Genomic DNA, 26,429 nt, shown 5'->3' with positions numbered 1-26,429 from the left:
CCGTAGAAGGTTTTCATCTCCATGTAAGGCAAATGCAGGTCAGGTCCATCAAAAGTTCTCCTCAAATTTCTCTCAATACTTGAACAAGGAGCTCTCCTGTCTTCTGAATTGGGCTTAAAATTACAAGGCTACGGAGTTGACTTAAAATTGGGACAGTTGTTCAATAATAAATATAAAATGAAAGAAAATTACTATTAATGAAAACTAAGTTATAGATAATTATTCGGATAATTTATTTCTTCTAAATGAATGGAAGTCCATATTAATAGTTATTTGTAGTATTTTTAGAAATGTCGGGGAAAATAAAACCGAACGGATCTGTGTTTAAAAAATGCGTGTGACCTCTTTTCCAATTAAAGATATTTTTATAAAAGATACTCCTTCTAAATATATTACAAGAAAAAATATGTAACTGTTAAAAAATAGAAAATTTACTAAAAGTATTGTTGTTAGTAACATTTCTTGCATTTTTATGTTCAGATGTTCAAAAGCATTGTACGTAAAACGTTCACTTTCTAAGAGGAATAAAATCCATCGCATTTGCCTACCTTTGGAAGCTTAGATTTCCTCAACACTAAACTCAAAAATTCTTTCAACTTGAGTTTCCTAGTAATCCCCTTTTCCCTTCAAACATTTCCATTTCATGGAAGAATTCATTCAACCCATTTCTTATTCCACTCGACTGAGTATCTAATCATTGTACTCAGTCGAAATTTCTCTTAAAACTGGATTGATGGAGAAATTACTCTCTTTGACTGACATCAAATCATGTTTCGTTGAACATCTGTGATGTTGAAAATCTCATGTATTTAGCAATGGAAAGACTTGCTACTAGAAGAAGTTAGCTCCACTTTTACCTTTATTGTGAATTTGCTTTTTTTTTAAATTTTTTTTGCATGTTTTTAAATATTTTTTTAATTCTAGAATCAAATTACAATTACCACTGTTATTATACATTAATGTTCATTGTTTCTAACGTTTTTAATTTCAAAATAGTTATTCCAGAATGAATCGACATCTCACGATTCTGTTAGTTAAAATAAATACCCATTGTTTTCTAAGATCAAATCTATTTTACTAATTCTTATTCAACTCGACTGAGTATCTAATTATTGTACCCAGTCAAAATTTTTCTTAAAACTGGATTGATTGAGAAAATACTCCTTTTTACTGACCTCAAATCATTTTTCGTTGAACATCTGTGAAAATCTCATGTATTTGGCAATGGAAAGACTTGCTACTAGAAGAAGTTAGCTCCACTTTTACCTTTATTGAGAATTTGTTTTTTAATTTGTTTTTTAATTTTTTTTAAATATTTTTTTTTATTTTAAAATCAAATTACAGTTACCGCTGTTATTACAGATTAATGTCCATCTAACTTCTTTAATTTCAAAATAGTTATTCAAGAATGAATCGACATTTCACGATTCTGTTACTTAAAATAAGTACCCATTGTTTTCTAGGATCAAATCTACTTTACTAATTCTTATTCCACTCGACTGAGTATCTAATCATTGTACCCAGTCAAAATTTTTCTTAAAACTGGATTGATGAAGAAATTACTCTTTCTGACTGACCTCAAATCATTTTTCGTTGAACATCTGTGAAAATCTCATGTATTTGGCAATGGAAAGACTTGCTACTAGAAGAAGTTAGCTCCACTTTTACCTTTATTGAGAATTTGTTTTTTAATTTTTTTTTTAATTTTTTTTAAATATTTTTTTTTATTTTAAAATCAAATTACAGTTACCGCTGTTATTACAGATTAATGTCCATCTAACTTCTTTAATTTCAAAATAGTTATTCAAGAATGAATCGACATTTCACGATTCTGTTACTTAAAATAAGTACCCATTGTTTTCTAGGATCAAATCTACTTTACTAATTCTTATTCCACTCGACTGAGTATCTAATCATTGTACCCAGTCAAAATTTTTCTTAAAACTGGATTGATGAAGAAATTACTCTTTCTGACTGACCTCAAATCATTTTTCGTTGAACATCTGTGGAAATCTCATGCATTTAGCAATGGAAAGACTTGCTATTAGAATGAGTTAGTTGCATTTTAACTTTTATTGCAATTTTTTTAAATATTTTTTTTCCAGAATCAAACTATACTTACCGTTGTTATTATAGTTTAATGTCCATTATTTTTCAAATTTGGTTAATTTCGATATAATAATTCCAGAATCAAGCGACATTTTAGCTAATAGTTAAGATAAATAACCATTTAGAAAATAAAATTTTAAGTTAGCAACAATAAATGGAAAAAATGAAGAAACTAGAAAAAACTAGAGAAACTGCAATGGCCCGACTAGAAAAAAATTACAAAACAGAACAAAAGAAAATAAAAAACAGTGGGTGAGAGGGACACATCAAGGTAAAATAAATTTCCAGGCGTTATGGAGAGGTGGTAAACTAAGGCTGTTAATAATTGAATCAGCATTCATATGAATAAAACAAGATTCCAAGGCGTCAAGATGAGCTGATATGACTAGGTAGAAAAAGTTTTAGTTTTTTGTCAAAATTGAATTTATGCCCAAGATTCCAACACTGTGCAGCAATAGATGATTTTTTTTCTCATTCGCGTTCAACATGCCTAGATACATAACCATTATTCGCAAATATCAAAATTATAATTCAAGAAACAACCAACGTGGTACGCTATTGGTTTAACAGTCTAGAGAAACGCCCATTGTTTTTCAATGTTTGCTAATTTCAAAATGTATATTTTAGCAGCAATTTAAATTTTATTGTGCTAGCTTAGATATGTTTTAAAATTCGTGATTTATGCGTGTATCTATTCTGCATTTTTTTATGATATTATTATTATTTTATTATTCACGGGATACTTTCCAAATTTTACATTTCAGTGACTAATTGACGAATTTTGTTATTAGAGAATCAAATTCATTTACCGTTCTTGTTACAGATTAATGTCCACTGTTTTTCAACCTTTGTTAACTTCAAAATAATAATTCCAGAATCAATCGACATTTTGTGCTGTTAGTTAAAGTAAATACTCATTGTTTGCTAATATCAAAATTTTAATTCAAGGAGCAACCAGCTTCAGGTTTAATAGTTTAGATAAATACACCTTGTTTTTCAATGTTTCCTGATTACAAAATCTTTATTTCATTAACCCCTTGGGGACGGGTGATTCAGAAAAGCATTCGTACAAAATCAGAATCAAGTTGCAATTAAATAAAAAACGGTAACTTAAATGTAATCGTTACTAATTTGACAGACTTACTTTGCTTTTATTTTAATTATTGTTAGTTTAATCATATATATAATCAATGTTAATTCAAAGTATAACTAAATAGTTTTATTTTGAACAAAGTAATGGTGAATTAAATAAATCAAAAAATTATAACTCCGCCCACAAATAAACTGCTAAAGAAATACTTTGATTACCAGTTTTATCTTCTTACCCTGATTGATACGGTTTTTTGCTGTCACGTATTTGTGACAGTCGGCGCGAAAGGGTTAAGAATCTATTTAGCATGCTGTTAATTTGTTTGATTATTTGTGATTTATGAGTGTATCTATGACGTAAGTGTTTTCGACGAAACATATTATCTCCGTAAAACTTTCCAAATTTTCTAATACGATGACTCCATCCCTTTGAAGAATTTTATAACTTTTGAAAACGTTAGTGGAGGAAGCAAGAAAGCGAAATTTTCAGGTATATTAATTAATCAGGGAACATGACATTAAATGGTAGTATCAATATGAGTAAAATTATTGTAATAGAATTGCTTTTGATTTCACTTTAATTTTAATGAAACTGACAAGCTAATTATAATTTTTAAGTATATTTACTTGATTTTTATTTCAAAATATGTAGCTATAAATAAAATAAGGCGAAGAATACCCTCGCCTTCTAAATATGTAATAAATTATGTAATAAAATAGTTAAGATACTCCATTTTCTTCTTATCCTGATTGAAACCGGTCTGAAAATGTCACTTACCTGTTTCATCTACTCAGTCCTTCATTTATTATCCTGAATCTAATTTCTATATAGAATCATGCATTTCTTTTTAATGTCACATTATTTTATTAAAACTAAATTGATAATAAAACGTACACAATAATATTAACTAATGCCGTTACTATAATGGACTTTTCCTTTTATTGCTCTTCTTTATTATTGAATTGGGCTTGCCTAATAATTTTTACTAACAAAATTGGAAAAGATTGCCTTAAACAACACAAACTTAAACAATTGATGAAAAAATAAACTATCAAGATAAGTTATTTGGGAAAAACATAATTTTTCCTTTTGCTACTTAAACCTAAACATTCCATGAGCCATCATCTAGATTGTAAGGTTGACAGACATGAAATATCGATGGTACCTTTGTGCTTCAAGAATTCTTAGAAAGCTTTTTAGTTTTTATTTAGTTTCAGAAAAAAAATCTTTTAGACAAAAGTAATTTCTTTTTATTTTACTTCATGTGATCTGGCAACATTTCTTTTTATGAGAACCTCGAAAGTTGAAAAAAATAAAACAGAATCATTCCGTCTTTTATTTGAGCATGGAAAAACGAGAAAAATATTTCCAACTGATGTTAGGAGTTGCAAGAAGAAATATCGCTATCAAGTTTCATTTTTATGAATGATATATTAAACTTCCAGTGAAAAGAATTATTAAAATTATATTTGAGTAATTTTATACACTAAATTGATTACAACATTAAATTACTAATTAAGTTTCAGTTTTTATGTTTTATGATCGTTTTGCATTAGTATGCCATGAGGATCTTGCGTGTAATGGAAGTTTTAGTAATAAAAAGGGGAAAAAAAGCTTAAAGGAAAAACAGATGCTTATTTGTATGACATAAAAAGTTCTCATTTATCAAATGAATAAATTTTGTTTAGAAAGATTTTGGAACTGTTTCAAAAATATTTTCTTTTCCATCATGTTGTTGGCGCTACTTTTATTCTATTTTTACTATTAAAATAAGTTTCATATGAACCATAACATTTATTTAAGCTTTAAAAAATATTCAAAGAAAATTATTTATTTAATGGCCCAAGTTGTGTCTTTTAAACTATGATACCTCAAAAAAATATTTTTTCAGCTTTTCAATATGAATAAATATTTTTTGCAACGTGCTTGTTTTTGCTAATCTCCTTTATCATCTATTTAAATAACACAAGAGATTAACTTTCGTTTTCTGCATGAGATTTTGGACCGGATTTTAGATACAATTTCCATGTCTCTGATTTATAAATTGTAGTCAGTTTCTTTATAAAAGTTGCATTTTTTATGCATTAAATTAGTATATTTCTAACCAGGATTGATTACAATTCACTCAAGTGAATACTAAGTGCCCCTACTTCTCTGCTACGTAGGGAGAGGTAGGAAAAATATAATAATTAATTTCATTTTGCGAGGCGTTGCTTTAAGATCATGTATTATTTTGTTTTTCTCTTAGATGTTACTTTTAATATAGCAGACGCACACCCACACACACATATACATATAGTTTTCCAAGCAAGTTTGACAACATCTACCCAACGACTACTGCCGACTTGATATATTTTGACGCAGCACGGCCTGGAAATTATTCTAAAGTGGTAGCTGAACTTCGAAAAACATACATACTAAGTAGCACAGTTATCAGCTAAAAAGTTGTTTTGGTGCGAAAACTTCAAAATTTAATTGATTAAATTAAAGTTGATGTTAACTTCATAAAATTATAAGTAGTCTTGAGAAAAGTTCGTCACCCGCCAACTAAGTACGTTAGACAACGGTATATTATTATTGCTTCTTTTTTCTTTAATTGTTTAACCATTGGTCATTTCAGGATGCACATTCTACATCAGAAAGCCTCCACACTGCTTTTTATAAGTAGTCTGCTCAAACTATTTAAAAAGTGAACCGATTGTTCGCATGAATCCAAATTCTTTCTTAAAAGTAATTGAGAGAAATATATCATATATATTTGAGAATTGAATCGGTAGCTGTAGACAATTAAATGAGACAAACCAATCATTTTCAAAAAATTAACAAATTTTCAGATATATATTTGCTACCACTATCGTATTTTTACTAAATTTCGTATTTTTACTACTACTAGATAACCGTGTGGAGGCCTTCTGATGTAGGAGGAGATGTTTTAGCAGACGAACATGTAAAGCGCACAGTTAGGAAATTATATTTTAAGGAAACGAGGCATGGCTGTCTGCTACTCATTTGTTAAAAAGTAGTTAGTTTAGCAGATTCGTTGAGGAATTTTAGTGAATGTAATTAGTTTTGTAAATGTGAGTAGAAGTTACACCACTGCATGATAATGATTTAAAACTTCATATGACTCTTCACTTTGTTCATGCTCCCTCTTGATGAGGCTTTTAAAGCGTTTCCAGAAGTACACAAAATTTTGAAACATTTAGTTTTTAATTGTCCTCCTCTTTATAACATATTTTGCAAAAAAGCGAAAAAGTTGTCCGCCCAGTATTGCAACTACTTACTACGCACACCAACCCAGTACTACGCACACGAGACCTACGTCATTTATTGTCGGATTGAATTCTCGATCTACAGGGACCAAATATCCCAATTACTGTATAATATTTTATAAAATAGTTGAAGAGATGGCAACTTGCTCTCCTTTGTGAAATAGTATTTTCTAATGGCAGCGAAATTTAAGTTTCTTTTAGTTTAGTATTTTTCATTTTAAGTAATTTTTTCACCACTAACTATCAAACATTTTAAGTATCATATAAAATGCAACGTTAAAACATTAATCTACTATTTACTCCATTAAAAAGTAGGCGTAACTATCCTTCTTTAACGAATTTTACTATATAAAATATACCACTTTACTAAAACTATTCCAGAAAGTGGAGCAGTTAGCATCCCTGTAGTGGAGAACATTCAGCATAATACAGTTATTCTAAAAACGCTTTAAAATTTTATAACAACGTGGAATTTTATAAATATTATTGAATAATTTATATATTTCGAAGGAAAAATTCCGTTAAATCAAATTTACTTAACCAAGAATCAATATAATAACATACATTTCAGTCTACTCGAAGAAATTTATTTACAACATAAACAAGTTGGCTGATCCATGTGCATATTTCAAAAATTACTCTGGGGAACAATTTTTTGCTGCATTTATACATACCTAATTTAGATGAAGGAATTTCAAATCTTAAATAAGTTTTGTTTGGAAAGCTAATCATTTTTTTTAAATATTATTTTTAGTTTACTTGTTGTCTAACTGTACAAGTTTAAAAAGAACGCACTGCTTCATATACGTCTACTCATTTGAAAATAATACTTAAGATCAAAAGCATACGATGATATTCATGAACTAAAATGTATTGTCAATTCTTTATACCACTCCCTACGTAGCAGAAAAGTGGGGAAATTAAGTATTCACTTTAGTGAGTTTTAAAAAAAACCTGGTTAAGAATATATTATTGAATTTTATAAAAAATAGACCGATATACCGATTGTAGATTTGAAATCAGCTAAGTGGAAATATATAAATCCATCCTAAAATCTCTTGCAACAGGAAAAAAAAAATTCCACAATGCTATTCGAATTTAAGACAACAAATTTTTTGTTGTATTTATGTAAGTACTTGTTTTTGCCTTATTTTGGTGTGGGGATTTCAAGTGTGAAATAAGTTTTGTTCGGAAAGCTACAAATACTTTCAAAAGGATATTTTAATTTTTTTTTCATATATTGTTTTAATGTACAAGTTTAAAAAGAACGTATAAGAGCTTATAGCACTTTAAAAATAAAACTTAAGACAAAAAAGCTAAATACATGACCTTTACGTATTGCATAATTTACTGAAATGTATCATTGCCAACTTCCTACCACTCCCAACGTAGCAGAGAAGTGGGGAAACTTAGCATTCTCTGGAGTTAATTTAAGAAAAGTTTGGTTAGGAATATATTATTTAATTGCATAAACTAGTAGCTTGAACAGAGAAACCGATTGCAGCTTTAAAATTGACGATTCAAAAATATAACATCAGTTCAAAAACAACGCCTCCTATAACTGAAAGCCTCCACACGGATTTTTACAGGTAGTCGGATCAGACCACTAAGAAGGTAAACAAGTTTACGAACGAAGTATTTATGTAAAATTTAGTAAAAATAAGATAGTGGTAGCAAATATGTGTCTAAACATTTTTTTAATTTTGGAATATGATAGATTTGTCTTATTTACTTGTCAACCACTACCACGGATTCAATTCTCAAATATATGTGATAAATTTCTCTCAATTACTTTCAAAAAAGAATTTGGATTCATGCGCACAACTGGTTCACTTTTTAAATAGTCTGCGCGGACTTCTTATAAAAAACCGTGTAGAGGCTTTCTGATGTAGGACGCAATGTCAAAACTCGCATGCAACAGAAGACAAAAATAAGGTTTTCTATTGTTATCTAAATAAAATTTATTGAACTTACTTGTATTATAATATGTTTGATAATATTTTAAGTATTTGATTACGTCATTCAAGCAACTATTATATCGATAAAATAATTGGAAGTAAATATATAGGACCATTCAATCTTACAATAAATTGAAATGAATATTCAAGAACATCAAATAAATGATTAACTAGATATTATAAAGATATTAAAAAAGTAAGTATTTAAATTTGGTTACTATTTCTATTAATGATAACTTTGAACATATTTTATTTTGCTATCATGTAAGAATCTCAAAAGATTTAATTAAACGCCGATGTAATAGTTAAAGGAACAATACAAAGAAAAGATAAGTCTTAAGAATTAGGTTAACTAGTATTGATCTCAGCATTTATTTCTGAATAAGAAGAATGAATTGCCTCTGATTTAAAAAAAATTTTTCAAGTGGTTTTTTGAACAAAAATAAATAAGGACAATGATTTCCTCTCTTCATTGTTTATTTTCATTTATTATAAATTTCATTTTAAAGGAAGAATTCCTCGGGTACAAACAGTTTATACACAAAAAAATATTTTCTGAAACTGTGGAAATTCCGTCCAAATATTATCTCTTAAAATATAAATACATTGTATTTACAATTACTAGAAAAAATATTTCTTGAAACTACGGAAATTCCGTAGATAATGAAGGATATGATATGCTCAGAGATGCCAGCTTGCTCCGGACAGCAAATATATATTTTAAAGTCGTAATTTATTAATTAGAATTTTTGGTTTAATAAATTCAATTTAGTAGATTTTTATTCACCACTGTTTCTAAATAATTCGTAGGCTTATATAATTCATCACTTTACAGTACTTATGTCATACCACATTGTTACATAGTTCAAAGTGTTTTATTCACTGTATATAATTTTCATGATGAATAGGGTAGGGACCGCTGCGTGGCCTAGGCACCCAGTTTTGTTTAAATAAAGTAAGTACTTATGTTATACCTTTAAAAAAACAAGCAAAAATTGTCATATATTTGCAAAATTTACTTCGTACTTATTTACCGTCTTTTTTATTATTTTGGCGTGTCCGGAACAGTTGGCATCTCTGTATACTAATTCACAGGGTTGCCAATTGCTCCACTTTCTGCGAATGTTTTAATAAATTGGTAGCGAATTAAATAGTAAAACTTGCAAAGTAAGGATAATTACGCCCATTTCTTAAAATAGTCACCACCAGATTATTGCAATAAAGTAGCATTTCATATGATACTTTAAATATTCAATATGTAGTGGTTGAAATATTATTTAAAATGCAAAACTGAAAATTACTTACATTTCGTCACCACTAGAAAAATATTATTTTCAAAGCGGAGCAAGTTGACATCTCTGAATTCAAAACCTTCGTGTGTATATTTAAGAAAATAATTTAGATCTCTGCTTACCACTTCTAATATAATAATTTAAATATTTCATAATAAAAGAAATCGAACAGAATGCTCGACTTTGCATTATAACCTAATTGGAAGTATTAAAGAGATAGAAAACACTGGATAATTACAACATTGCATTTATCTCAAGTTTATGACGTTTCATTATGACACGTTATTTGAATTGTGTTAAAGAAATACTATACACCTGTGTATATTACGGGAGCTCTTATAATAATTCAACCGGTTATTACTTCGGCACAGCAAGTTTTATAACTCTAATTTAGTTCGCTCGTTGTAGTGGAAGTGGGCGTCTGAGGCCTTACGGCCCTATAACTCTAAATCTTCTTCATTTAAATAAACTGGGCACATGGGCCGCGAAGCGCCCCCTATTCCATCCATCATTAAATTATGTACAGTAAGGTAAACTACATTGATTTCGCAAACATTGTAGTAGCCATAAAAAATCAAGCCGTTTACTTGTGAAATAATAAAACAATGAAAAAACTCAATATGACAAATTGACGTTTTTACATAACATTAGAAATATTGATTGTAGACTTAAATTAAGAATAAAGATTAAACTTAATTTGATAAGTATCATAATTGATTTCTGAAAAATGAAAGACATAATTGATGATATAACTCTGAATTGCAATGCATACCTACCAACTTTCACTCCTTTCGAGAATGGATCTTCAGAGTAGTTGTAAAGCAATAAACGAAAATCAATCAGATTCAAAAATATATTTATATTTTAATCCCGTTGAAATTTGCTTGCGCAAGGATTCTTATGCTTTTATATATTTATTGTAATTATTTATTTGTAGTGGTGGTCAGACTCATTAATAACTATCATTATAATTCAAAAAGTTAATTGGAATAACCTGAGTATTGCTACCACTTTAAATATGAAAATAAAATCTTCCGGAAAATCCGGAAGAGTTGGCAGTTATGGCAATGTCAGAGTTGCCAACTGCTCCGGACACGCCAAAATAATTAAGAAAAACGGTAAATAACTACTAGGTAAATTTTGCAAATATTTGACTATGTCTACTTGCTTTTTAAAAGATATAGCATGACAAAGGTACTAAAAAGTGGTGAATTATATAAGCCTGCGAATTATTTAGAAATAGTGGTGGATAAAAATCTGCTAAATTGAATTTATTAAACCAAGAATCACAATTGATAAACTACCACTTTAAAATATATAGTTGATGTCCGGAGCAAGTTGGCATCTTTGCAATGTACCATTCGTTTTATTATTTTAAATTATTCAGAAATAGTGGTGAATAAAATCCCTAAAAATCGAACTTACTAAACCAAGATTATTACATTTAAGTACTACCACTAGAAAATATTTATCCGCAGTCAGGAACAGTTTGTCATCCCTGTGTCAGTACCGGCTTTCAACCGCATGCTTTCCTTCGTCAAAAAAAAAAGAAAAAAAAACATGTACTCAATCATTAAACCACAACGTAAAAATATTTCTCAATAAAAGAAATCGAACATTATGCTCTGCTGCGTATTATATGCTGATTTGTGGAATTATAACGACAGAAATCGGTGGTTAATTTCAAAATTGCGTTTATCTTAAGTTTATGATGTTTCATAATAATACGTTGTTTGGATTGTGTTAGAGAGATAGTATACACCTGTGCTTATTACAGGAGCTCTTATAATAACTCAACTGGTTATTACTCTGGAGCAGCAAGTTTTATGACTCTAATTCCGCAATGTACCATTCCTTATATACGAAAGAATTTTTATGACTAACGATAAACTACAGAACATTGTGTCAGATTTGTAATATTTCGAGGTTCAGGTACTAATACAAGTTTTTTAATGAGTTCCAAGACACATAAACTTTTAAAACTTAATTTTTGCCACAGAATCAAGCGCTATTCGATTTTTATACTTCATATCAGGAAAAACATGGTTTTTTCTCTAATTAAAAACAGTTATGAGCTTTTCTGACTTTCGAATTCAAATGAGTTTTTTCCTTGCCGCATTTTTTCATCCTCCCAAACTATAAATAAATAAACATGTGTCGAAAGTTAATTAAAATAAATTGCACTCTGCGTTAAAAATTTATTTAATATGTAAAATCTAAATTAAATAGAAATATTTTTTAGAAAGGGTTCAGGAAGGGTGTTTTGATTTCAAATCATTTGCTTAATTTCCAAAGGGAAAAATATTAAAGTGTTTTATGTAAGAATAATGCTTAATATTTTATGAAAATTGTCTGAAATGAAAAATGCCAGTTAATAAATAAATAAAAGCAAAATTATATTTTCAGAAAAAAAATATACGAAATTTATGAAGGTAAAATATGTTAAAGCAGATAAAATATCACTTAAAAGTTTAACTTATCATGCTAGTACATACCTGCCAACTTTTAATTCCTTCAATTATGATTTTTCCCAGTGGTATTCTAACGGAATAAAAATTTCAATTTTAAGCAACGAAATACGTTGTAATAGAAAAAACTTGAGCTTAAATAGTTGAAAGAAACGCATAATAATATATATACGTAAGTTTTTTAAAAATAGTGGTGATCAAAATCATTTAAAAATTAAGTTTATAAAAGAAAAAATAGTATATATTTACTACCACTTTAAATGTAAAAATAAAATTTTACGCCAAATGCGTAAAAGTTGGCAGGTATGCTATTATTGTGCTCAATTGATTTTAATTATATCTTGGTTTATGTTATCGATACATCATGATCAATCACAAGAAAAAAAAACATTTTAACATAGTTTATCTCTTTTTTTACTATATTAAGTACTAATTTGTCAAAAAAAATTTTTACGTATTTGTTAAGAAAGTGGTTCAAGAATATTTAGACGATAAAAGTCAATGAATAATAATTATAAAAATAAAATATAAAAGCATGCCTACTTTGTAATAATGGTTTATAGTGTTTGCAAAGTTAAACAAATTTCTACGATTTTGACCACATTATTTTAGTGATTTTCAAATAGCCAGAGATGCCAGCTTGCTCCGGGCAGCAAATAAATAAATTACAGCATATTAATAAACAAAGTGGTGGTTTAACAGTTGTGATTCTCGGTTTAATAAATTCAATTTAGTAGATTTTTATCCACCACTATTTCTAAATAATTCGATGACTTATATAATTCACAGCTTTATAGTATTTATGTCAAACTTTAGCTTGTAGCAGAGATGCCAACTTGCTCTGGACAGCAAATTACATTTCAAAGAGGTAGTTTATCAATTGTGATTCGTGATTTAATAAATTCAATTTAGAAGATGTTTATCCACCACTATTTCTAAATAATTCGTTAGGCTTATATTATTCACCACTTTGTAGTACTTATGTCATGCTATACTTTTTGAAAAACAAGCAAACATAGTCAAATATTTGCAAAATTTTCTATGTAGTTATTTACCGTTTTTTTCAATTATTTTAGCGTGTCCGGAGCAGTTTGCATCTCTGTTGTAGTTATTTACCGTTTTTTAACCCTTTCGGGACTGGCGAGTCATAAATGTATTCGTAAGGAATAAGTTTTAGGATGGTAAAAAATAAAAAGCGGTAGCTTAAATTTCGGCATAGCTAATTTGACAGATTTATTTTTGCTTTCTCTTTAAATCCAACACATCCAATCAATGTGTGATAAAAGTGTAACTATACAATTTTTAATCCGAACTAAATAGTGGTGTATTAAATAAAGCAAACTATCATTACCCCGCCCACAAATAAACTACTAAAGAACTACTTTGGTTACCAGTTTTATCTTTTTGCCCTGATTGATACGGTTTCATGTTGGCAAGTATTTGTGACAGTCGGCGCGAAAGGGTTAATTGTTTTGGCTTGTCCGGAGCAGTTGGCATCTATGCATAGCAAAAAACACTAAGTATAATAGCGAGGATTCCCCGCGGACCTTGAAAAATTTTAGTAGGGGTAGAAAATTTAGTTTAATGCTAGAAGATATTTCTTATTTTAATGTACCACTTCCTCGTTAAGTGGTTTGGAAAGTGGAATCTTCTTGCATGTATACTTTCGTTGGGAAATTTTTTCAGTGGTAGTTGTACAAAATTTAAATTATCGACGTCTGTTTAATTTCCGTTACCACTTTTTTAAAATTTACAAGACACTTGGGAACTCTGAATGGCTATGGGTGATTAAATGGAGAGTATAAGGTAGCGTAAGAGTATGGCACATTTTTAAAAGTGATTCTTCAAAATTGAAATGTTTCTTAGCATTGTTACCAGATGGGTAATACACAAAAATTCAGAATTTTTACTAGATAATTTATAAATTAAATCTTAAAAATCATAGCATTTTACTAAAATTCTGTTCTAACAAAATTTAAATTTGACATCATACAAGGATGCAACAGGCGACTAAAAATGTAAAAGGATATAAGAACTGTACTTATTTTTATTTATTTGTAATCTCTATGTCTTACATTTGAAATTATTCATAATTAAAGCAACAAAGATTTGTTGCTTTCACTTTCAACAGTAGACTGAGAAAAATATGCAAAAAATCCATCCATTATTTCAAGTTTGTACGCTACAATATTTCCACTGGTAGTAAAATGAATGAAATATAAGTTTAAAAGCAATCAGAATTTAATACCTTAAAATTAACCTTTCAAGCACCTGATTAAATTATTTTTATATAGTGGTGGGGATAATTACTCCAACTTTAGTTTATTAAAGTAATACATTACATTTACAACTACTAGAAATTTTATTTTCCTAAAACTACGGAAATTCCATAATCAATGGAGAATATGCTATACTATGTTTGAGAAAATAATTTAGATGTATGCTAATTAAAAAATTTCCATTTATTTTCAAACATTCTACTCCAGTTCACTACCACTAAAGAAATCGCACAGTTGCGAACAACTATGGATTGTCTATAGAATTCATTTTTATATTTAAAGTAGTAATGAATCTTATACATTTCTTTTTTATTCTTGGATTTATAAATTTATAATTTAAGATGATTTAGACTAACACTAAATGCAAACAAATCAAGCTTATATATAAAAGTAAGTTAAATAAACGAAAATGAGTGTAAGCCATAGCAATTGTCAAAGTTAATTTTATCTAAAATTGCATTTCAACTACCACTGCATCTTTTACTACCACTTGGGAAATACGTCCTCCGAAAGGGTAAAAGTTCACAGGTCTGAATACGCAACAACCTCAAATAGTTGAAGTCTCGGAGCAAAGGAATAGTCATGCCCTGAAGTCTATATAAAATATTTCTACACACTCCAATTGCTTTAAAAATTTAGGCTACAGTTCGCTACTACTGGTAAATGCATCTAGCACAAAACTCAAACGTTAGAGGAATACTTATTAATACCAAGTGGATATTTTTTCCAGTAAAAATTACGATTTGTAGACGAATGAATGGATGTATGAATGGGTCCGCCCTATAAACGGGTATGACGTATGAGTGTGGCAGAAGTCGAATTCTTGCTCATAGATGGCTCCACTAGAAAATAAGAGCAATAGCACCCCTTTTGCCTTAACTCCTTGGGGACGGGTGATTCAGAAAAGCATTCGTACAAAATCAGAATCAGGACGTAATTAAATAAAAAACGGTAACTTAAATGGAGTCGTTGCTAATTTGACAGCTTACTTTGCTTTTACTTTAATTATTGTTAGTTTAATCATATATTTAATCAATGTTAGATCAAAGTATAACTAAATAGTTTTATTTTGAACAAAGTAATGGTGAATTAAATAAATCAAACAATTATAACTCAGCCCACAAATAAAGTACTTGCTCCTTATAATTCTAGATCTAATCAGAAATAACTAAATCATTGTGTATCTAAGAATCTTTCAATTCACCCAGATAAATAAAAATGGTGAAAAAAGTTTCCCACTACAATGAATGTCTTTGAAAAAGGAAACTGTCCTATATATATGACGCTGGGCGTTAACCGGTTAATAAATAAAGAGGTAAAATATTTGTGGTTAAATAAAGTATGTAAGTTGCAGTGCTACCTATGACTTTAGTTCTTAAAAACTACAACTTTAGTTTTTTTAAGTTTTTGAATCATATCATTGCAAACTATAAAAAAATATATATATTCCAGTATGCCAGCTTGTAAACAACTGCAAAAGTCTAAATAAATTGGTAGTAGCAGACTTTTTAAAAGAGTCACCATGAGATGTTGCATTAAATTGCATGTCGTATAAAATTTTAACATATAATATATTAATTTGAATAACATATAGATATATATATTTAACATGTACCAATCTGCATCATGGGTGAAAGCCCTTATATAGCAAGACGGAAAAGAGAAAAACCTGGTACGTAAAACATTTCATTCCAGCATTTTTTTCGAAAAAAATTAAATATCTGTAACTATCAAGATTTCTTTTATAATTCTGGCATATATATAAAACTGCTTCTTTTCCAACATAAAGTATATATTGTTGAAAAATTAAAAAAAAGAATAAGTAAACTCCTCCCCAAAACTAGCTATAACTGAAATGGTTTTACTACCAGCCTTTCCTCTTTTCCGTCTCGCTTTCACCCCTGATCTGCATAACATATTAAGATATAACATACTAGTTGCATTTCTTACAATACTTTGAATTTTTCATATGTTGTAGTGGAAAAATTTCTATGCATACAGTCTACTAAACTAAAACTAACTTATTTCATTACTACTGTAAAATATATTTCGACAAAGCTGCGCAACTTGGTATTGTGTATTCATATTATTAATAGAAATGTGGAAAATATAAAGTTATTTTATCATTTAAGGTCTTTATTTTGGAGAAAAAAAAAGATCATTTCCCAAAACGGGAAAGTTGGCTCTAATGGGGTTAACATACCTGCCAACTTTCACTCTTTCCGAGAATGGATTTTCTGAGTGGTTGTAATACAATTAACGAAAAACAATCTGACTCAAAAATATATTTATATTTTGATCCCGATGAAATTCGCTTGCGCAAGGATTAGTATGCTTTTAGATATTTTTTATAATTATTTATATGTAGTGGTGGTCAAACTCATTTATAATTGTCATAACAATTCATAAAGTTAATTGGAATAACATGAGTATTGCTACCACTTTAAATATGAAAATAAAATCTTCCGGAAAATCCGGAAGAGTTGGCAAGTATGGGTTAACAGAATCCTAATTTAACTATATCCACAGCACATTCTTTTCGACCATACTGTTTTATACGAACTAGCAAGACCAGAGGGAAGAAGGTATCGTTTGCAGATCTGGCATAACTTATAGAAGCTTAAATAAAAAAAAAACTGGTATGTTTAAACTGTATGAAAACAGAGACTATCTAATTACGGAAGCCTGTAGCAAAGTATTTTTTTTCAGTGTAGTGAACTAAGGCAACTATTTTGGAAACAGCATTTTTTTTATTAAAAATTAGGAGAACTTAGGACCTTGTGTGCATCTGTTTAAATTACTTATCTTTAGTGATAGATATAGTTCTTTTAATTCTAAATTATATAAATAATACGTAATAAACATAAAAACGTTAACTTTGCTAACAATAGGAACAATATTTTCCGAAACTGCGAAGAATCCGCAATACTTGGAATCTCTATGAAAAAGATTATGCTATAATTTAGGTGTTAATGTGTTACCACTATTTGTAAAGTTATAAATAGGCAACAAAGTCAGAGAGCATACTAGAAGCAGCACTAAGTTATTCTTTGAATTTTAATGCAGTAAATTAAGCAATTTTCAGTTTTAAAAAATAAGTAGGGAAGGCTGGCGCTTATGTGCTCAATATGTAACTGATATAATATGGTCATGTGGCCATGAAAATTTTTCGAGAGATATGAAACGCATACCTGTTATCTAGTACGGTCGCTAAAAAAGATTTGTAGCTTATCTACAACTACAAAATTACAACTACAATTCACTAGTATATAAGGCATGTTAACTCGACTCTATATTCAATTTTAGATAAAGAGGACCTCAAGGAAACATCTCAAGGATTCCATCTCACGATGAAGGGGTAAGGGGCAGTTCCGGCCTCGGGCACCCCGACCAAACAACAAGAACATCGGGGTATGTCGGGGTACCTTTTCATAGATGCGGTTGACATTGTCGATAACACCTTCCGCCACATTGGTTACCTTCGGTCTTGATGTGAACACGCCTACCTGGGCAGTAACGTCCACTTCGATCTGAATACGCCTACTTCGTTGGATGGTCCAGATTGAACAGTTGACTTGCTACTTGTGACTGCAACATCATCCACCTCTTAGCGAAGTTGCTGCTCAGTTTCAATCACACACAACGTACAACGCATACAGAGATACCAACTTGTTCCGGACAGGAAATATGTACTTTAAAGTGGTAGTTTATCAATTGTGATAACTGGTTTAATAAATTCAATTTAGTAGATTTTTATCCACTACTATTTCTAAATAATTTGTACACTTGTATCATTCACCACTTTATAGTACTTATGTCATGCTATACCTTTTAAAAAGCATGCAAAAATAGTCAAATATTTGCAAAATTTACTTTGTAGTTATTTTCCGTTTTTTAAATTATTTTGGCTTGTCCGGAGCAGTTGGCATCTCTGCGCATACACTCGAATGCTAAAGGCAACACAGGAGCGACTATGACCGTGAAGTTAATGCACCTCTCACATTCAGCACTTAAAAAGTACGGTGATCTTAATACAGCTCTGCCGGCTTCACACAAAAACAGCAATGATTCAACTAGTGGTATCCATTCATCGAATTCTATCACAGATATAATACTGGTGGAGGAGTACTGCAGCGTATCTACCACTACAAAATTACAACTACAATTCACTAGTATAGAAGACATGTTATCTGGACTTTATGTCGGGGTACCTTTTCATAGCTGAAGGTTGACATTGTCGATAACACCTTCCCCCACAGATTTTACAATGTGGTAGTAAAACAACAATTAAATCTGGAAATATTTTCCAAAAATGTAACTAATTAAACATTTAAGACCTAAATAAACTCAGAGATGCCAACTCGCCCCGCTTAGTAAAAAAACTTTTTTCCAGTGGTAACGAAATTAAAATTATTTTTAGTTTGGTAGTTTTCATTTGAAGTATCATTTCATTTTTCATTTAACCACTACGAAGTCGAAAATTTGAAGTATCATATGAAATGCAACATTATTGCAGTTGTCTCGTGGTGTAACTTTTAAAGATTGGGAGTAATTATCCTTATCATAAAAGTTTTGCTATATAATTCGATACCAATTTATTAAAACTTTTGAGGAAAGCACATCAGTTGGAATCCCTGTAACAGAGATGCCAACTGCTCCGAACACGCCAAAATAATTATAAAAAAAACGGTAAATAACTACAAACTAAATTTTGCAAAGATTTGACTGTTTTTGCTTCCTTTTTAAAAGGTATAGCATGACATAACTTCTTTAAAGTGGTGAAAAATATAAGACTACGAATTATTTAGAAATAACGGTGGATAAAAATCTACTAAATTGAATTTATTAAACGAAGAATCACAATTGATAAACTACCACTTTAAAATTTTTATTTGCTGCCCGGAGCAAGTTGGCATCTCTGCTGTAAACTAACAATTATATCCTATCCACTTATTTATAATTATTGATTTGTTGTGGTAGGTTGAGCATTTTTCTTTTTAGAAACTCTAAATTGAAGATTTATTACGTTAAAGCGCTTTTATGCAGCTACCACTAAGATAATTTTCTCTCAACCGCTGTACAAGTTGGCAGCTATGAAACTGGTAGACAAATCGTAACGACCACTATGACTCACATTTCAAATTATTCATATTCAAAGCAGATCATTAGCCATTGAATAATTTATAGCTTTTTGCTTTATATACGCATACCTGCCAAATTTCACTTTTTCCGAGAATGGATTTTCAGAGTGGTTGTAAAACAATAAACGAAAAACAATCTGACTAAAAAATATATTTATATTTTGATCCCGTTGAAATTCACTTGCGCAAGGATTATGCTATATCCATATTAAATTGCTTAACATTTCCAATTAAATATTCTGAGAACAGAAACCCTTGCAAGAGATTCTCTAAAAAACTACTTTTCGTTAGTAATTGAATAGGTAACTTAGTCAACTCTCAAACTTTTCTTAAGAGAATTTACCTCCAGTTACGTTAAAACGCTTTTATGTTGTTACCACTAAGATAATTTTCTCACAACCGCTGTACAAGTTGGCAGCTATGAAACTGATAGACCAATCGTAACTACCACTATGACTCACATTTCAAATTATTCATATTCAAAGCAAATTCATCATTTGCCATTGACTGAATATAAGCTATTTGGTTTAAATACGTATATATATGTATATATATGTATACATGCTTTTAATAATAAAAATTGCCGATGCTTCCACATTTTACTTGCCGGTATCCCATTTTGTAGTACTCCAGCTCCTTTTTGGAAATGGGGTAACACACATGCCAACTATTCCGGATTTTCCGGAAGATTTTATTTTCATATTTAAAGTGGTAGCAATACTCTGGTTATTCCAATTAACTTTTTGAATTATAATTATAAATGAGTTTGACCACCACTACATATAAATAAATATATGAAAGCATAATAATCCCAGTGCAAGCGAATTTCAACGGGATCAAAATATAAATATATTTTTGAGTCAGATTGTTTTTCGTTTATTGTTTTACAACCACTCTGAAAATCCATTCTCGGAAAGAGTGAAAGTTGGCAGGTATGGGGTAAGACATTTGTAAAGAAAAATATTTTATTAATTTAGCTACTAACTAGATTTACTACTGCGCTTAAATATGCTGAATAACGCGTGAGAAAAAGTATTAAACTGTTAGTAAAATCTTTAAAACGATATTCTTATCACGTTGCCTTACATTTTCAATTAAATATTCTGAGAATAGAAACCCTTGCAAGAGATTCTCTAATAAACTATTTTTTGTTAGTAATTGAATGGATAAATTAGTGAGTTCTCGAATTTTTTAAGAGAATTTGCTGCTAGTTTTTTTTAGTTTTCCCAGAATGCTGATTAACTTAGTTTAACGGTATATATTTGATTTTCTGAATCGAAAAATTCATTGTAAAAGGATACCCTGCACCATTTCTTATAAATAAATCAAAAATATAAAAAGAACTACATGCATTTATGAAAGTGAAGTGGCATCTTCCTTTCCAAATGGTTTCCTTTAACCCTTTCGGGACAGGCGAGTCATAAATGCATTCGTAAGGAAACAGTATCAGGAAAGAAAAGGCTTAGCTAATTTGACAGATTTATATTTACTTTCACTTTAAATCCAACACATCTAATCCATGTGTGTTAAAAGTGTAACTATACAATTTTTAATTCGAACTAAGTAGTAGTGAATTAAATAAAGCAAACTATTATTTCCCCGCCCACAAATAAACCGCTAAAGAATTATTTTGATTACCAGTTTTATCTTCTTTCCCTGATTGATACGGTTTTAAGCTTTTCACGTATTTGTGACAGTCGGCGCGAAAGGGTTAAAGATTTGTTGCCCGGAGGTTATCCTTCTCTATATGTTATATCCTTCTCTAACTTTTACTCTCGAATTGTTTTGCTTGACAAGGATATATAGACCATTCTTTCTATTAAGCACAGAAGTCTAGATATGTAAGTGTAACAATAAATACAGAGTGAAATCCAACTATAATTACTGTCAAAATCAATTAACATTTTTTACCATTTTTTATCATCTAAGCTATTTTATCATCTTACTAACATTTTCTATCATAAGTTTATCATCTAAGTTATAATCCCATGCTTAAATAAAGTTAAGTCCTGGTAAAATTTTAAGAATATTTGCCAGCTGAATTGCTACTTCATTACCCCTTTAAATCTTGTTATTAATATATGCTTTAACTCCTAAACTTATGATAAAGCAAAACGGTTAAGCCGCATGCCGCCGTAGGCCAGGGAGTCATGAAGCTTAAAGCACCACGATTTCGAGACCAACGACATTATTGCTGCGATACAGTCAGTATTACATAGCAGGCTGAATTTTCTACCCAGACAAGCTGGTACTGATTGATCTAAAGTTGGGTGGGCTTTAAAACGTCTCTGTCGATTATTTATTTTTAAAATATACCGAATATTCATCGTGCCAAGAAAAATGCTATACCGAGTAGGCCATGTTGGCCAGAAGAAAGATACCGAGTATGTATGTTGGTAAAAAAAAGATATACCGATGGAATGCCTTCTTTTATGGAAAAGGATATACTGAATTTGCATAGTGGTACGAGAAAAGATATACCGAGTATGCATAGTGGTAAGAAAAAAGATATATCGAGTATGCATATTTGTAAGAAAAAAGATATACCGAAGATGCGCGTTGGTAAAAAAAGATATACATTTCGATAATACACTGTTGACTATCACGAAGAGTAAAGAAAATATCGAACGAGAATCTATCATTATAAAAGGTCGACTTGACCTTAAAAATGATAAATTTAAAATCACGAGAAGATAGACCTTTACGCTTATAAAGTTATAAAAGTTTTTACAAGCATGAATGTAAAATAACTAAAAAAAAATTATTTTTTTAAAAAACTCAATGTCGCTCTGTCAAAGGTTCGTAAATATATTTAAACATATCAAGCAGAATCTTCAAAACTTTTGAGCTCAATTGATTAAAATATTTCAGTCCAATTTTATATTTAGAAGGTATTACAGAATTTAAAGCATTTTTCTTCTTATAAGAAGAGATGCTCCTGGCTACTAAAATTGCAAGCAGTGTTTGAGACTTAATTCATTTTTATTTATAATTTATTTTATACTTCGATCTTAATCAACACTATGAATTACATTTCAAATTATTCATATTTGAAGCAAAAACATTACATGCATTGACTTTCAATAGTAAACTGAAAAAAAGTTTGCTAGGAAGAAGTAAATAATTTTAATTTCTTTCAATAAAATTTTGAAATTTTTAGTCCCCACGTTTAGTTTCTTATTTCCCAAAGAGTCAAGAAATGACAATAAAATAACAACTATATCTACCATAACTTAACACAAGATAGCTTAACCATAACTTATCGAGGCATAACTTAAACACAAGATCATATTCACATACTTGCCAACTTGGTAGTTATAGCTCCCTATATATGAATTGTTACCCTATAATATATAAATGGTTACTAAATTACCTTAAATAAATATTTGTTTAATTTTGCATTTAAAATTTTTATTACATGATTATCAGATCTTAGATCTTTTTACAACCACTTTATATGTAATGATAGTCAACATTATTACGAATCATAATTATTAAATAAAATAATTTTAAGAAGTACAATTTTTCACACCTCTATATACATTTTTGAAAAAATCTCCCACAGCAAGCTTAATTGCATGAACATATATATTTAATTTATTCATCTATCATACTTGCTAACTTTTCCAGAATATTTTTGAAGATTTAATTTTTATATCTTATGGGATGGCAAAATTTATAAATTCACACTTTACTTTTATTATTTAAAGTTATCATTTTTATTTAAAGTTATTTATATTACCATAAAACTTAAATAATTTAAACATATATATGGTAGACATGCTGCCTATCGGATAAAGTGATCAAACAATAGCCATATTTCAATGAAATACTAGTTTCATTATCCTTCTAATTGGCTTTTTTTAAACCACTACAGAGATGCCAACTGCTCCGGACACGCCAAAATAATTAAAAAAACGGTAAATATCTACAACGTAAATTTTGCAAATAATTGACTATTTTTGCTTGCTTTTTAAAATGTATAGCAGGACTTAAGTACTGTAAAGCTTGGAATATTATATAAGTCTACGAATTATTTAGAAAGAGTGGTGGATAAAAATCTACTAAATTGAATTTATTAAACCAAGAATAACAATTGATAAACTACCACTTTAAATTATGTATTTGCTGTCCGGAGCAAGTTGGCATCTCTACCACTAGAAGAAATCATTTTTGACCAGCTTAAGAATTGGCAGGTTTAATGTGTAGTTTTGAACAAAGTTAGCTCAAGTAAAGTTTTTAATTATGAAAAGTAACTAAAATAGAAGAAGTATGAATTTTCTACCACTTTAAATATTATTATTTATGTATATTTATATTTCACTTTATATATATACTTATATTTTCAATAAAATCTGGAATTGGATAAATATATAAAATATGCTATTTTTCAAAATACCTGTTAATATTTTGACATAAAACCAATGAACTTAGATTGACTACTTTTAAATTTTTCAAATTGGAATATTTTATTAGTAGTTTTTAATTTTTAATTAGTTACAATCTTACCTCTGACAGGAGCGTAGATATTCAAATGCAAGCAATCCTCGCTTTGGTTCTCCAGAAACGGCAATAACTTCTTCAAATATCCCAATCTGTTAATTGTCATTGTTTTCAGAGCTTCAGTTTCATTTTTAATTTCTGGTAATTTTTGAGGACAAACAGGTTTAAAATGAGCACAATTAATAACACCCCTCCAGCTAGGGGGTGTTACAGGAGGCATAAACCTTAATGCTGATATAGGTGGACTAGCGTACGGCACACCTAAGTATACTTCAACTGGTGATAATGTCTCGTTTGGCAAACTTGTCATAAATCCACGAAGTTCTCCATACTTTGTATTAACTGTCTTTGTTAAAGGTTTTCCAGCTGAGTTTAAATGATCTAGTCCGATATACTGAAAAGTTTCTGTCTCAAAAATGAGACTAAAACTCAAAAGAACTACGATCTTATATAAAAATTTAATTGCTGACATAATTGTGAAAAAACAACTTAGATTTTAGAAAAAAAATTTAAACTTTAAAAAGTATTTAAAATCCTTTATGTCAATAGAAAAATAAGAAAAACGTCGTCAATATTCGTTTTGTCCTTTAAAATATCATACTAGATAAAAAAAAATACAGTTTTATTTAACAAAACGGTTTGACAAACTATTAAAATCACTACTGAAACCGTAACCGATTTAGCGAAAGCACTGTTACTCCTTGAGAAGAAGATGAGCTATTCAAAAAGAGAATTTCGCAAGTACTTCTCTTCGACAGGATTTTGAGATAGAATGAAATCGGAGCGCCCTCCAATAAATGTGCGCATGTGCAATGGCCGTGCCCATTGGCTAGTTTATTCAAAGCATGGAAGGACTTCATTGCGCCCTTACAACCATAGATAGGATACTTAGTTTCTAAATGGTAATTTTCGCGGGATAAATTTATGAGTCAATTAGCTACTAAACCTCTAAATGGCTCAATTTCACGTTTTGTCAAGTATAAAGAAGATCTTTTGTGGACTAGTCATTTGTGATATTTTGATTTGAAGTATGAATACTTCAAATATGGTGAAGAAAATAAATAAATTTTAAAGATATATTAGGGAAAATAAGTGTATAATTTTTATGAAAGCAATATTACTATAATTGAAATGATAAAAATATAAAATTTCTTATGCGAGCTAGTTATTTGGGATATTTTGATTTAAAGTATAAATACTTCAAATATATAAAAATAGAAAATAAATAAATTTTAAGGATATCTTAGAGCAAGTAAATGTATAATTTTAATATAAGCATTATTATCGTAATTGAAGGATAAAAATAAAAAACTTGTATGTGCTATTTATTTGTAATATTTTGATTTAAAGTTTAAATACTTGAAATATGTTGAAAAGAATAAATTGATTTTAAAGTTATCTTAGGCCAAAACAAAGCAAAATTCATCTATCGGAAATATTACTGTAATTTAAGTGATAAAAATAGAGATCTTTTGTGGGCCAGTTATTTGTGATATTTTTATCTAAAGTATAAATACTTCAAAAATGGTAAAGAAAATAAATATATTTTAAAGATATCTTAGGGAAACTAATGTAAATCTTTATATACGCAATCTCCCTATAAAAATAAGGATAAAAATGACGAAAAATTTTTGTGGGCTAGTTATTAGTGGTATTTTGATTCGAAGTATAATTGCTTCAAACATTACGAAGAGAATAAATTGATTTTAAAGATATGTTAGGAAAAATTAACTTTCAAGCTTTAATTGAAGCTATCATATTATAAATTAAACTATTAAAATGTAAAATATCTTTTATTGAGTAGCTATTAGTAATATTTTGATTTGAAGTATAAATACTTCAAATATGGTGAAGAAATTAAATTGAATTTAGAGTTATCTTGGGAAAAATTGATGCATAAATTTTAATAAGCTATCTAACTATCTTTTACTAACTGTCTAAACATCTGTCTAACTATCCAATCTATCTAATAAACATATTTTCCTAAATTACGGAAATTCCATAGTAGTTAGAGGGTACACGCATACAACTAAAGCATTTTGATAATCAGTTGTTTAAATCTCTATCAGTTTTAAGGAGTACAAAATATCCATAATTTGAAAAGAGACGTATTTTGTAAGAAAGTATGATAAAAATTGCTCGAAAACGAAAAAAAATGAAGTAAATTTGAAACTTTTATGTTTAGAAAAATCCAAATCTATTATTATGTATGGTTTCTAAACTAAATCAGTTCAGGTACAGTTATAATGTTGAAGTCTGGTTTATGTCTATAATAACATTAGCAGGTTTCCCACAAACTGCAAAAAATGAAAGAGTG

The 26,429-nt window shown here is 29.2% G+C and overlaps 1 protein-coding gene across 1 annotated transcript in view; it reads right to left on the bottom strand.

Moving 5' to 3' along the window:
- Positions 1 to 24,886, bottom strand: part of LOC107448352 (neuroligin-4, X-linked) — a 92,880-nt gene extending 67,994 nt beyond the window's left edge. The window contains exon 1 of the mRNA XM_043049834.3: positions 24,119 to 24,886. Coding sequence (XP_042905768.3) covers positions 24,119 to 24,584 — 466 coding nt within the window. The 5' untranslated portion in view covers positions 24,585 to 24,886. The remainder of the gene's footprint in view (positions 1 to 24,118) is intronic.
- Between the last annotated feature and the right edge of the window lie 1,543 nt (positions 24,887 to 26,429).

Source organism: Parasteatoda tepidariorum, chromosome 12 (genome assembly GCF_982258835.1).
Source record: "Parasteatoda tepidariorum strain Cologne lab strain chromosome 12, Ptep-v5.0, whole genome shotgun sequence".
NCBI lineage: Eukaryota > Metazoa > Arthropoda > Arachnida > Araneae > Theridiidae > Parasteatoda > Parasteatoda tepidariorum.
Note: the sequence above shows the minus strand (reverse complement) of the source record. Positions and strands in the feature narration are given on the sequence as shown.